This window comes from Quercus robur, chromosome 10 (genome assembly GCF_932294415.1).
Source record: "Quercus robur chromosome 10, dhQueRobu3.1, whole genome shotgun sequence".
Lineage (NCBI taxonomy): Eukaryota > Viridiplantae > Streptophyta > Magnoliopsida > Fagales > Fagaceae > Quercus > Quercus robur.
Genome location: NC_065543.1, coordinates 53,567,600 through 53,582,682, shown reverse-complemented (window position 1 = coordinate 53,582,682; position 15,083 = coordinate 53,567,600). Strand labels below are relative to the sequence as shown.

At 32.8% G+C, this 15,083-nt stretch overlaps 1 protein-coding gene and 1 long non-coding RNA gene across 2 annotated transcripts; both read right to left on the bottom strand.

Annotated features, from left to right (window-relative positions):
* Positions 1 to 5,658: 5,658 nt before the first annotated feature.
* On the bottom strand, positions 5,659 to 14,620 carry LOC126701907 (11-beta-hydroxysteroid dehydrogenase-like 4A). The gene is made up of 6 exons (XM_050400348.1): positions 14,026 to 14,620; positions 11,450 to 11,642; positions 11,267 to 11,352; positions 8,946 to 9,077; positions 8,726 to 8,854; positions 5,659 to 6,089 (listed from the first exon to the last, which is right to left on the bottom strand). The coding sequence occupies exons 1-6, from the start codon at positions 14,206 to 14,208 to the stop codon at positions 5,883 to 5,885; spliced, it is 930 nt and encodes a 309-aa protein (XP_050256305.1). The 5' UTR covers positions 14,209 to 14,620; the 3' UTR covers positions 5,659 to 5,882.
* LOC126701912 (uncharacterized) lies at positions 7,476 to 8,719 on the bottom strand. The gene is made up of 2 exons (XR_007647554.1): positions 7,981 to 8,719; positions 7,476 to 7,834 (listed from the first exon to the last, which is right to left on the bottom strand). It is a non-coding gene; the product is annotated as an uncharacterized LOC126701912 (long non-coding RNA).
* Positions 14,621 to 15,083: the final 463 nt, after the last annotated feature.

Below are 15,083 nucleotides of genomic sequence, written 5' to 3'. Positions count from 1 at the left end.
GTGTCCACGGGAACTCGAAAACTGACCCAATCACCCAAACCGCCCGGCCCAACCCAAAAACCGGCCAACCCGACGCCGGTGACGGGTCTCCGCCATAAAAAACCAACTTAGGCAGGTCAGATGGCGGGTTTTCTTCTTCAAAACCCAATATACCCGATCCGACTGATGAAACCCATGAAAGAAGGCCGGAGTTACCTAGATCTGTTTAGATTCATCGATATTCTAGTGAAGGTTTGGTAGTTTTTGGTTAGATTCGATGAAGATCTAGGTTTTCTTGCTTAGATCTGGTGGTGAGATGAAGATTTTGCTTAGATCTGCGCTTGATGTGGTGCTTTGGTTATGTATCTCAATTTCTATTTTAAAGTAACGACTTTTATTTTTCTGATTCGCATAAAAGTTTGATGAAATGTCTTAAAGAAACAATTGAAAAAAAAAAAAGACATGTTACGTACTTCATGTTCATGCCCAGGTATTTATTTAATATATCAAAGTGATATTTTAATACTGAACCGAAAATAATCAATAAATCTCTTTATATAGTACACTTTAGTTTTCATTTGCACCTAACAATTTACCAAACTTTTCCAATCTAAGATCATAGGGAGCTCCATTAGTTCTTCGGCGTAGAATTTATTGGCTTAATACTTAAATCTTTGAACTAGCTGTCCTTTTGAGTGCGAGGCCATTTGACTAATTTTGCGTGCAGACACCACTCTAATACTTCAGGACATAAGACTCTCATCCAAAACCCCTACCCCATCGAAGATGGCACAGTCAAGTACATGTCTCCTCTACAAGTGCTGTCCACAATTGCCTTGGCACACCTTTCTGTTGACTCAACTGGCATCCAAGAAATATTACCCTAACCAGAAATATTACAATTCAGAAATGAAAGTAAAAAATCATCTTAATATGTTTTGGCAGAATATGTGTACATAATGCTAAGTTATGAGTAGAAATTACACATAGTAGTGGCAATTACTTGGGAAGGTTCTTTGTTTATAAGAGTCTGCAAAGGTTAAAATTAGTATAGAATTGGAATTAGAGGTATTACAAATTTTACTATATAGAGCTTGCAAACTAATATATGAATATATCATCAATCACGAAAAAAAAAGTTCAAACATTCATTTATTAATTAGATGGTTGATGCCCGCTAATGACATTTATTGTCACATCAATTTATAAAAATTATGTATTAAAATTTGTAGTAATTTTAGTATTTTCTTTATCGGTATTTTACTTGCTATAATAGTACTTATTAGCAACTACCTTTGTGTCATCGCTACTATGCACTTATTAGCAATGACCATATATTATCATCACTAATGTGTGCCTAATAGTGACGAATTTTTGGTCGGCGATAAAACATTGGTCGCAAAAGACCAAAATTCTTGTAGTGAGTTATTGACATGTCTAGGTGCTCATATTCACTTACTGCATGTTGTTGGCCGGGGTTACACCGCAACATCATGATGAAGCCTAAACGTGATTTAAACTGAATTTTTTCATGGGGTTACTAACTTACTATGCTTGTTGGAATTATCATTTCTCTAATTTGGTGAAAGCCCATGGTTCAGCCATTATAAAATGAGTGCTTTAAATTTATGTCATCCAGATTTAAACAAACAGTGAAAGTCTAGAGACAACTATTATCACAACCTCTTCTCAACCAAATAAATAAATATATATATTAGTACAATATGCTAAAATGATTGATTGTAAGTTGTGGAAAAAAAAAATGATAGATCAATATAAAAGTAATTGTTTACTACTTATATTCGACCATTTCAATAAATTGTGACAAAAATTGTTTCTGTAAAAAAAAAAAAAACAAATATAAATAATAATTTTATTTGATATCTAGAAGGATTTGGTCTATAAGAAGATGATGTTTGAGTGGGTCAAAATCAGTTGAACAACATAAATGCGTATGGTCTAGTTTTTTAGCGTGTTTAACATTCTTTAATTCAATGTGGGCTTTTGTGTGGGTTTAGCATTAGCACTATTTAGTTTTGGACCCATTTGTAAGAAATATAAGAATGGCCAATTGAAATATAAACAATTTTTTTTTTTTTTTTTTGAAGATGGAATCAGATTTCATTCATTGACTAAGACCAAGAGAGTCACAGTACAAAGGTTCTAAAGCTGGTTGTGGACACTCTTCCAGCCAAACTAGTTCATCATCAACTAGTCTAGCATGCTTAGCCAACGCATGAGCCACTGTATTAGCACTACGTTTAACAAAACTAACTGCAAAACTTCGAAGACCTGCCGATATACATTGTATCTCTTCATATATATGACCCAAGTGAGACCTGTTAGGCTTTAGAGAGATGAGAGACTTCATGACAGTTAAGTTGTCCCCTTCCAGTATCAGCTCCGAGAAGCCCGCTTCCACAGCGAACTCCAATGCTCTTCGGCATGCAAGCGCCTCCGCTTCCTCATTGTCTCGCACTAGTGGTCCTCTGGCAGCTAGAGAGGCCATAACTTCTCCCTTATCGTTACGCACAACCACCCCAACACCAGATGCGTCCAAGTCCGCGAAAACCGTTGGGTCGAAATTCACTTTGTAGATCAACCCCACTGGAGGCTCCCATTTCTGCACCCACCCGGTATTGTGATTAATAGCCAAGCGCTCCTGTGCTCCTCTAAACTCCTCCACCATGTCCGTTGCACATTAACAAGTCGGGCTGGATCTTGGAGGGCACCACCGTGTAAAACAGAGTTTCTTTGGCTCCATATAACCCTACACTGAACCAGAAAAAGTTCAAACTCCTCCTTCACTAATTTAGCCATTAGCTCCTCCACCAACTGTACAAAATCGACTTGATCTCCCCCACACTTCTGTAGTCATCTATGACTGTCAGCCCACACTCCCCGAGCCACCCCACAGCCCCATAAAACGTGCAACATCGACTCTATTTCTTGCTTACAGAGGTCGCACATCCCATCTTCGATGATTCGTCGACGAGCCAAGTTTTCTTTCGTAGGCAGAATATCCTGGCAAGCCCTCCATCCAAATACCTTTATTTTACTTTGCAAATGGAGCTTCCACAGCTTTGGCCATAACAGTCCTCTGTTCCTCAAACCCGAGCTCTCCACCCTTCCATCCATCTCACTGTCCAGCTCCCTTGCAGTGACGTAACCCGACTTTACCGTGTATTCCCCATCTTTATTAGGCAACCACACAATCGAATCAGGTATGTTCCTACGACTTAAGGGAATACGAAGTATAGCCTTCGCATCCTCTCTATGAAATTTCACCCCAATCAATCCACGGTCCCATCCATGTCCATTCCCATCCAACAACTCACTCACATGCCAATCCTCCTCTGCATCCAAATGCCGATGAAGAATTTGATTAGTGTGGTAATTTGGAATCCACTTATCCGGCATGACCCGGATTGAACGGCCATCTCCTACCTGCCAATAACACCCCTTTTTCAAAATGTGTTTGGCTACAAGCAGGCTCTTCCACACATAAGAACTATTAGGAATGTCAGCTGCTTCCAAAAAACAACTACGAGGGAAATACTTAGCCTTGAAGCATCCATATAGAAAGGAATCTTTCTCATGTAATAATCTCCATCCCTGTTTGGCCAACATAGCAAGGTTGAAATTTCTTAAGTCACGAAAACCCATGCCACCTTCATTCTTCGGTTTAGTTAACACCTTCCAACTTTTCCAATGGATCTTCCTTTCATTACCAATTTGCCCCCACCGGAACCTTGCACACATCGCATTAAGCTCATCACAAAGCTTCACTGGCAACTAGAACACCCTCATAGTATAAGTTGGGATGGATTGTGCCACTGCTTTGATAAGATTTTCCTTCCCTGCTCAAGACAATAATTGCCCCTTCCACCCTTGAATTTTCTTCCAAACTCTGTCCTTAAGGAAAGAAAAAGTTTGGTATTTGGCCCGGCCAATCAAAGTTGGTAATCCCAAATAGGAATCAAACTGCTCCACCTACCTCACTCCCAAAATCTCCTTAATTCTCTCCCTAGATTCCGTTGCTGTGTTGCTACTAAAGAAAACTGAGGACTTCTCAAACTTAATATATTGGCCTGAAGCTGCTGCATATGTCTGCAAGGCATCTGAAATAACCTGCACCTCCTCTTGATTAGCCCTACAGAATAAGAGCGAATCATCTGCAAATAATAAGTGGGATATGCATGGTGCTCTTCTGCATATAGAAACCCCATGGAGCCTCCCACCATCCTGTGCTTTGGCTAGCAAAGAAGAGAACCCTTCTGCACATGAGAGAAACAAATAAGGTGATAGTGGGTCTCCTTGACGAAGCCAACGGGTAGGTCGAATATTACCAAATGCCTTACCATTAATTATCTAATATTTTTTGATATCATAAAATCTTTGAGAGTAACGCTACCCCCTAAACCCCCTAAGCACTTTATAAATAAGAAAGTGCCAATTGAACTACAGGAAGCCAATGATATAATATTACAACTACAGGCTATCATTATAATTATTTAGTTTTGTGTTACACTAGTTTTATTAATTTCAAACATAAATGTGAGTGGGCTATCATTATGTGTACGGGGCTATAAAATATTAATGACAATTTTTTTTTTTTAATTTTTGGAAGGAAAAATAAATTTCAACAGAAGATTTAAGTATTATTTTGCACGAAAAATAAATATCAATATTTCTATTTTGAATTGATGACTTTTAATTATCTGATTCGCATAAATTTTGATAAAATGTATAAAGGAAATAATTGAAAAGAAAAAGACATGCTTCGTACTTCATCCTCAGAAATTATTTAATACATCAAAGTGATCGATATTTTAATTCTGACATGAAAATAACCAATAAATCTCTTATATAGTACACTTGAGTTTTCATTTGCTCCATAAATCTCTTGGACTTTATTGGCTCAAAACTTTGATCTTTGAAGTTTGAACTAGTGGTCGTTCTTTTGAGAGTGTGGCCAAAGTGGATCGAATAAGACAGAATGGGACTAAATAGGACAAACGTGGATAGAATGGACCGAATAAGACCAAATTAGACAGTATGGACGGAATAAGACTGACGAGGACCAATATGGACTGAATAGGACTGAAGTGGACCAAATAGGACCATTATGAACTGAATAGGACGAAATTGGACCGAATAGAACTAAAGTGAACTGAATAGACCGAATAGGAGAAAAGTGGACCGAATAAGACTGAATAGACAAAACAAGACCGAATTGGACCGAATAGAACAAAAGAGGACCGAATAGGACCAACTTAGACTGAATGGAGAGGATAAGACCAAAGTGGGCAGAATAAGACCGAATAGGACCAAAGTAGACCGAATGGATAGAATAGAACCAAAGTGGACCAAGCAGGACCAAATTGGACTGACCATGACCGTAATGAACAGTATGGACCAGTAAGACCAATATAGACCGAATAAGACTGAATGAACTGAAGTGGACCAAGTAGAACCAATATGGACTGAAGTGGACCCATGTTGACAGAATGGACTGAATAAGACCTAATGGACTGAATATAATCAAAGTGGACCAAAGTGAATTGAATAAGAATAAGACTGAAGTACACAATATAAATATAAGATAAACAAGTTTGTGGTGGTAAATTTTGGTTTAAAAATCAAATAATGATAAATGTTGTTGTAAAGCCTTTAAAGTAAGGAAGCAAATATGGATATAGAATATATATAATATTAAAATTTATTTATTAATTCTTATTTAACCATGCAATTCATTCATGATCAATAAATCTCTTTATATAGTACACTTTAGTTTTCATTTGCACCAAACAATTTACCAAACCTTTCCAATCTAAGATCATATATAGGGAGCTCCATTTGTTCTTCTGCTTATTTATTGGCTCAAAACTTTGATCTTTAAACTACAGGTCCTTCTGTTGAGTGTGTGGCCATTTGACTAATATTGCGTGCAGACCCCATTCTAATACTTCAGGGCATAAGACCCTCGTCCAAAATCCCCACCCCATCCAAGATGGGACAGTCAAGTACATGTCTCCTCTGCAAGTGCTGTCCACAATTGCCTTGGCACACCTTTCTGTTGATTCAACTGGCACCCAAGAAATTTTACCCTAACCAGAAATCACCATTCAGAAAGGGGAAGGAAAATCCTCTTTGTTTAGAGAGAATAGAAGTGTACATAATGGATAAGTTTTTTTTTTTTTTTTGAGAATGCATAATGGATAAGTTATGAGTAGAAATTACACATACTAGTGGTAATTACATGGTACTGTTTATTTATAAGAGTCTCCAAAGGTTAATTAGTATGAAGTGGCATTAAAAATACTACAAATTTTACTACATTACAAACTATTATGTCATCAATCATCAAAAAAAAAAAAAAAAAAAAATTTGAACAAATATTCATTTATTACAAACTGTTTTGTCATCAAATCTAAAAAGCATTATTTTCAAGGGCATCCCAAGAGAACATAAATCATATAAACTAGTCGCAAACCCGTGCTATGCACGGGAACCTACCTATTTGTAAGGTAGATTAAAATAATTTTATAAAAAATTTAAGAAACTACACTCTTGCATGATTTGCTCTTTTATGACTTCAATTTGTGTTACAATTTAATGAAGAAGCTATTACTTGAACGTGCAATGAATTATAAAAAATTTGTCAAACAATTTTAGATACTGCAAAAAATAACTCAAAAATCTAGATATTAAAACTTCTGAAAGACCAAAAAATATTAAAGAATCAAATGATTCACTACTTAGAAATTATTGAAACAAAACAAAATATATGTGACTAAACAATAGAGAAATATAAGAGAATGATGGGGTACATTTGAAATAATAATTTCAATTATTGCAAGCTTTTTTATCTCGTAAATGCTTAAAGAGAGTTTGTGATTCATGTACGAAAATTACATTTTAAAAAATATATGAAAAACTATAAAATAATTTATTTAAAAAAAAAAAAAATAAAGGAGAAGAAAATAATATAAGAAGAGCTTATACCTCTACTCAGCTTAAAAAAAAAAAAAAAAAAAATATATATATATATATATATATATATATTGGGGTTTGCTTTGCTTTTATAGTATCCATCATTAACCTTCCAAATTTGGAGATATATTATCAATGTTTAAGTTTGAGTTTAAGTTGGACTTGTTAGAGAGTTAGAGTTTCACTTCTTGTTAAGTTTGGATTGAGCAAAAATAATTTTGTTTTAAAAAAATGATAATGATGAGTTTGAGTTTAGGTTTAATTTAGACTTGTTAGAGAGATAAAGTTTCACTTCTTATTAAGTTTGGATTATATAAAAATAATTTTATTTAAATATTTTGCTGACGTGAAAAATTGTAAGAACTTCATAGTGTTCGGTTTTATTTATATATATATATATATATATATAGATTACATGCAATGCTCAAATTTTTCCATTTCCACCAAGTTCATATATGCTATCTTTATCTGTATTTTTTTTTTGGTTGTGCAAGGTTCACTCATAGTTAACACATCTCCAATACAAAGCTACAAAAATTCACATCAACACTTTTGATATAGCATTCAGATATAAATAGTGGACTAAATATTGCTAAAATAATCCTAATGAGTTTAATAACTAACTAACCATGAGCATTTTTTTCTATCCTTGGGAAGTGACAGCAAATTTTGGCACTGTTTCCAAAACAGAAAAAAAAAAAAATGCTTCAGAGATCAACCACACGAGACAGCTTCTAGATCCGGTTCAATGGGAAGTCCCCTCGCTTGATAGTTGCTTGGTAAAGAGCATTCTTTGCATCTGGACGATTAGTCTCAAGAACTCCTGCAACTTTATCAATCTTGCAATGAAGCTTCACAGCTGCAATAAAACGTGAGAGCTCCAGATCAATGAACTGCACAGTTCAGAAGAAAATACTTAAACTTGTCCATTTTCTATCCTTTTCCTGCAATTTCTTATCTACCAAACAAAAATTAAAACAAAAGGGTCTCAAAGTGTAGAATTACCTTCCAACGCTCCCACCAATTCTAACTCAAAAATTCAGGCACTAACTCAGTCCTAAACCGTTCCGACTCACCCCGACCTTTGCTGACCCCTTCCTTAGCTCGCCCCACAAACTCACCCACCTTCACATTGGCATCTTCCAAGCAAACCTAGTTTCCTTCTTCCCTGACTTGCCGAGTTTCGACCACAGCCGCTCCGAGCCACACCGGACCGACCGAGTCAGACTCAGCCATGAAAACCCATTAGACCCATTTGGGTTTGCAGAAGTTAGAACACAAAAATTGGGTCTGTGGTGGGAATTTTTGGACCTGGGTTTCTTAGGAAGCTTGAGAAGAATGAGAGTTTGAGAGTTGTGTGTGAGTGGAGCTGAAGAAAATAAAAGTGGATTTGGTTTGTATGCGATGCAATGTTTTGCTGTAGGTTTGCCGTGGGTCTGATTGAGGAGGAGATGGTAGAGGATGGCAGAGAGCATCGAGGAGGAGCTGGTAGAGTATCGCGGTTTGCTGTAGTTTTATTACGTTTTTTTTTTTGTTTTTTGTTTTTTCTTTTTAATACGTGCTGACGTGGAAAATTGTGGGAGTTTCAAAAGCTTCGGTTTTATATATATATAGATTAATTAATTTATATTATTAAATTATTATTTCTCATTTGTTTGGTCCTCATTAAATGCAACATAAACAGGATTGGTAAAGGATTTTCAAGTTTTATTTCAATTATATCTCAATATGCCTCCTCTTAACAACCTACCTCTTGTAATGATGGGCCTCGTGTTATTTCTGAGTCAATTAGTCCAGGAGTCACAATAGTTATTCCAATATTTGAACCAATCTCAGTTCTCAATGTCTCAAAAAAGGATATTAGGGCTGCCTTGCTTGCCTGAAGATAACACATATTTAAACCCAATCAGTAAAAATAAAAAAATGCTAGAGTGAGCTAGCTTGTAAGGAATACCAAGGACGTTTCTTACATTGTAGAAGCTTATTCTTGGCATAGTTATGCTTGCTCCTGTTGAAGCCATTACAACAATCTTCCCTTTGCTTTTTCTTAAGTGCGGAACTGCATAGTGGGTTCCATACACTGAACCCCAGAAATTTACGTCCTAAATTACATAAAGTGGGAGTCTGTTAATGTAAGTTTAACAAAAAAAGAGGGTCAATTCTTGAAGAAATCGATTTCATAGTGATGAACATCTTAACACAAGGCCAAGAAATTTGTGACTAAATGTAAATTTAGCAAGGTTGATAATGTAAATCCCAAAGGCATGATCACATAGTGAATAATGCAGAAGACACAATCTATATGGTATGGAACCTGTGGGCGTGCACTCACACACACATATATATATATATATATATAGTTTTTCCAACTTAATATTTTAAAAACATATAAAAGATTAGCATCAAAAACGGAGATGAAAATAATGTAAATAGAAGTACATCTCAACATTTGGGTTACACTTTCAAGCAAAATAATAAATAAAAATATACTACCATGTACCCTTGGCGTGATGGTCACTCTACAAGTATAAATGCTTTTGGGATGAGGGGTAAGGGTTGGAGTTCAAGTCTCTAGAAAGGAGTTTCAAATACATATACACTCAAATTAGGTTAAAGTAGAAATTATGGAAACATTAATGTTTCATAAAATATTAAAATAAAGAATTAAAAAGATATTAATTTTGACAATTATTTTACTGACTACAATAATACAACTACGAGGAGAATAAACAACTCAAATGTCAGCTAGAGTATTACCCCAATTGAATTGATGTATATATATATATATATATATATATATATTCATAGATATAATAGAATTTCAATCTATGTTGTCAGCTCTATGATAATTTCTTTTTATTATTAGGCTAAGACACTAATTGGTTTTTTTTATGAACCCTAGATTTCTTATTTTATAACAAGAGATTTTGCCAATTGAGCTAATTGAAATCCAACAATTAAATTGAGGTGTTTATGTTTATGGTATAATATAGAAAAAAAAAAAAATTGACCTATGAATATTTTTAAATATAAAACTTTTTATAATATTCTGCATTATGTAATAAATTGTATTAGATTGCATTATATGCGTGTGTATTAAATGCAAGGATGTCAAAGTCGGGATTTTATGTAGGATTGTAAGAGATAGGTGAGATTGTTGATCTTAAAATCCTACCTATTTTCTAATTTAAAGCAAAATAACACATTGAGTGACTTTTTATATTGAATAATCATATAAATTATGAATTCATCTATGAAAAAGTAAAGAATATGATGTAATTGTATACCATTCATCGCCACATCTATATTAACAAAATAAATATTCTTAAGTTTTAACACAATTTATCCAAAAATTCATCAAATGTTTAATTAGCAACCAAATACCAAAATAACTATCAACACATATGAAAAATGTTTTCCAAATTCTAAGTTCTAGTTTCAAAATCCAAAATAAGTTAGCAATTGGAAACTAGCTTACTACAAATTAGTGCTATCACAAAAAAATAAACACATAAATATTGCACAATTACATAACCCAACCAAATAATCAAAACAGTAAGCCTAAAAAAAACTTAGTTAATTTCCCCTTTTTTTACCTCTAATATATAAACAACAAAAACTAATACCTAACACAAGCAACTTTGTAACAATTAGATTTTCTGAATATGGCCAAGTGATACATGAATAGAACCTTTAAGATGATCAAAGTTCAAATCCCTTCTATTCACAATATATATTCATTCCTACAATGATCAAAATTCAAATAGAACACTTAAAATGATGATAAAATAAAACAAAATTTAGTTTTTAGTGGGATTGGTAGGATCCTATACGATCATACGATTTTGAACGATTCTACTTAGGATCCTACCAAATATGAGATCCTATTATGATTTGAATCATTTTGGTTAGGTAAGATCATATGATCCTACTATTTGGATTTCGATTTTGACAACATTATTTATGTGGTTCGTTGATGTCCAAATCAAATGTGTATTAGGTCATCCCATATTCAACATGTACTAAGTCAATTAGGACTGCGTAAGATATTACATGAAGCTCTATAGTATATCGTCAAGAGCTTTATAGCTCACCAGAAACTTCCTGATATTTCTAATAATAAAGCTCTCCAAGATTCAAATCCCCCACCCCTACTATAACTATCTAATTATTGGGGGAAAAAACTATTGTTAGAGATGATTTTCTATCACTATAGTTTTCATTTTCCAAATTCCAATTAATGTCACAACATTATTACAAAAAGTGGATCAAAACATGTTGGCTTTATTACCATAATCGAAGAAACATCAGTGAATTTGGTGTAATCTTCGAAAAAGCTACCACTTATTACTCCAGCGTTATTCACCAAATGATCCACTGTTGCATAAAGACCACAAATCAGATATCACAACATATTAATTCAAAAATATTTCCACAAAAACTATAGAAAAATGAAAACACATCAAACACTTACATCGTCCAAAGTAGTTCACTGTTTCATCAACAAACTGCTTACATTCCTCAACCTTGGAAACATCTGCACGTACCACAATAACCTCCGGGGATCCTAGTTCTCGGGCTTTATTTGCCACTGTTGGAAGACGATCATCTCTTATGTCAACAAGGGCTAAATGAGCACCTCTCCTAGCATACTCGTAAGCTACATGCTACAAACTCACAAAATAAATTATATGTGAAAATGTTGTGGTACTTATATGTTTTTTTTAGCTTATGAAATGCTTTGTGATTACAACCATGTATTTGTTTTTTTGAGATAAGAAACTGTTGCATTCTTGGGGCTCTAATTGAGTCGAGCCAAATTGAGTACTAAAAGTTCAAGCATGTTCATTTAATTTTATTTTGAACATGAGATCATCAAACAAGATTAGATGTATAAACTTGATTAAAGTTTTTGTCATATAAGCTTGAGTTTGTTCATGAGCTACTTGATTAACTTATTATGTTCTCATATATAGAAAACCATATCAATTTTTTTTTTAATCCTCTAAAAATCTATGATTTGTAACTGCGAATGGAAGGTTTATATTATCAATAAACTATAAATTATAATTTGATATCATATAAAATTATTTACAAATGTATACAATCCAATCTCAATTCTATATAAATATTTTTTTTTAAACAAGTTTAATTATAAAAAAAATAATATTATGTATAGTTATGTAGTGTCTCATGTACACAATCTTGTTCACAATTACCTTATTATGATTTAGCTTTGTTTGTTTAATACTAAAGTCTAAACTTGGGTTTGAGCTTGAATTACTTGTTAAACAAACGAACATAAACAAGCATTCTCCTGAGTAGAGCTCGAGCTGTTCTTAAATCGTTTGTTTTATTTATTGCCCTAGGTGCCCTAGCCTTTGGTAGAACTATTCCACTGCTTGTCCATTAGACAAACTTTGAAACCTTTAGAATCTATAATGTGGTGGTTTAAACTTGGGACATCTGGGTTTATGTTATGCCCCTAACCAATGAACCAACCACCTAGATATCCTTGTGGAGGTATAAGTAAGGAGTTAATTTCATAACATAGATTGTTTTGATTTGGCTAAAGGAATAAAATATTCCAGTACTCGTTGATACCGATATACCGTTTTGGAGTTACCATTAATATTATGAACATTTAAGTTTTAATAAAAAAATAAAATAATGTTTATATGTATAAGTAAATTGTTGGGCCAATCAACCAAATACTATTGTATAAATTTAAACCCATGTCATAGCCCAGCCCATTAACCGAAGACCAAACAAATTTTCCTATTTTTTAAATATTTATAGAACAATTTTCCCTATTTGTTTTCTCCTCTTGTTTTGTCCGCCACACATTAGTTTTATCTTTACCTCTTTTTTGTTTTCACCTTTTTATCTTTTTTCTCATTCACATCCCTTCCAGAATATTCTTTTTTCTTTATTTCTTCACACCTACTGATCTGTTTCTTATCGTTAGGGATAAAATAACCATAAGTGTTTTAACAAAACATACAATATACGTCTAAATTTCAATTGATAGAGATAACAACATATTTTTTCTTATCAATTTATTTAAATAAAGTAAGAATAAGTTTTTTAACAAAATATTTAACATGCATCTAAGTTTCAGTTGATAGAGACTACAACTTATTTGTTCTTATCAATTTATTCAAATAAAGTAATAATAAGTGTTTTAACAAAATATGCAACATTCATCTAGGTTTCAGAAATTTAAACCATACTCTAAGTAAAAATCTATTATCAAAATTTCAAAACTTATATATATTCACCAATGGCTTTTTTTTTTTTTTTTTTTTTTTTTTTTTTTTTTTTTAAGTTCAGAAATTTGGATTATTTTTCCTTAATGAATTGAGATTTTTGCTTAATTTTTTTCAATGTTCTAATTGTTAAATTTATTAATTTTTTAATGGGTAATATTAATATATGTGTTCTTAAAGGATAAAGCACAATATAATTAGAGACATTAATACAATTGAATTTTTTAATCTTAAGTTTGGAATTAATTATTTTAGGATAACCTTACTTATGCAATTATTAGAAAAAATTTAACAGCTTGAGTTCAAATCACCCTCTTCATTAATAAATAAGGAATTATAAAAAAAAAAATTAGAAAAGTTTTTATTAATCATTTTAATTAGAGATATTATATATAAGGACATATATACAAAATTATGCATTTTATATAGTAATAATCATTCATTTAGTTAGAAATGAGTTCTAAAATGATGTAATAATAACTCATTTAGTTATTGTTTCTCAATATATATATATATATATATTTATATTAATTATTGTCAATTGTAGGTAGTCAAGCCAAATCACATTATTATTATTATTTTTTTTCAGTTCTCACTCACAATATCAACAACAATTCTAACATATATAAATAAAAGAATAATAATTAAACACTTGAAAAAAACAATTATGATCATAACAAATACCATATTAAAAGATACTGTCGAAGAACCCAAATTATATAATATAAATAGCCCATGTAAAAAGTCTGCAAAGATTAGATGGTGTGACATTGATACAAACCTTGCCAATTCCTGATGATGCTCTAGTGATGAGTACTACCTTGCCAGACACTTCCTCACTATATATGGATCTTTTTAAGAAAGAAAGAAACTTGAGTAACAGAAATGGTGGCATAAAAAAAGGGAATGCAATGAGCATTAAGAGGGGAACAGCAATGTTCAAGAACTTGTGTAGCAAATCCATAGCTTTGCTGTGATGAACAGAACAGAGAAAGGCAAGAGAGAAATTGAAGATATGAGGATGGTCTTACATATTTGAGCCTTAAATTCCCTGCCCCCTAATAAATTGGGGGGACTGGTACCACCAGCACCAGTGGATAGACCTGTCAAAAATTTATTAAACTCCATAATAGGCCTTACCTATATTTGCCAGATGGAGTGGAGGATTAGGGTTAAAGAGGATCAATGATATTAACATATGACATATCTTTGGTTAGAAAAGGATGAAAGACAAAATAAAAATTGACATCTATAAATTTTCTCAAAGACAAGATTACTAATTTTTAAATTTTAGGAAGGAAAAATATATTTCAACAAACGATTTATGTAATTATTTTGCAGTGAAAAAAAAAGACAGTATGAAGTCTAGCTATAGGAATAAAAAGTTGTTTATACTTTATTCCAAACACCAAATAGAACAGGTTTAAGGCATTTATAGTGAAATGATATGGTGGATCTTAGTTGGTATAGTATAACTGTTAAAAACCAACAACTCATCTAATTTTCTGTGATGACTTCCAACAACTTTATTATTTCATGCCCAGGTATTTATTTAAAATATCAAAATGATATTTTAATTTTGAGATGAAAATTTATCCCAAAAAAAAAAGAAAAAGAAATTCTGGTCAGAACATAATCATAAATCTCTTTAAATAGTACAATATAGTTTTTATTTGCACAAATAATGATAACGCCTTCCAATCTAAATCATAGCGAGCTCTCCATTAATTCTGCTTAGAATTTATTGGCTTAAACACTAATGTTTCAGCTAGCGGTCCTTGTTTTGATGAGTGCATGGGCGATTGACTAACATTGAGTGCATACACCACTCAAAAACTT

Coding starts and splice junctions, on each gene's coding strand:
- LOC126701907 (XM_050400348.1), bottom strand. CDS start 14,208: ATGGATTTGCTACACAAGTTCTTGAACATTGCTGTTCCCCTCTTAATG. Junction 11,643..14,025: donor CATCATCAGGAATTGGCAAG/GTTTGTATCAAT, acceptor GTGAGTTTGTAG/CATGTAGCTTACGAGTATGC. Junction 8,855..8,945: donor CAAGAATAAGCTTCTACAAT/GTAAGAAACGTC, acceptor TGTTATCTTCAG/GCAAGCAAGGCAGCCCTAAT.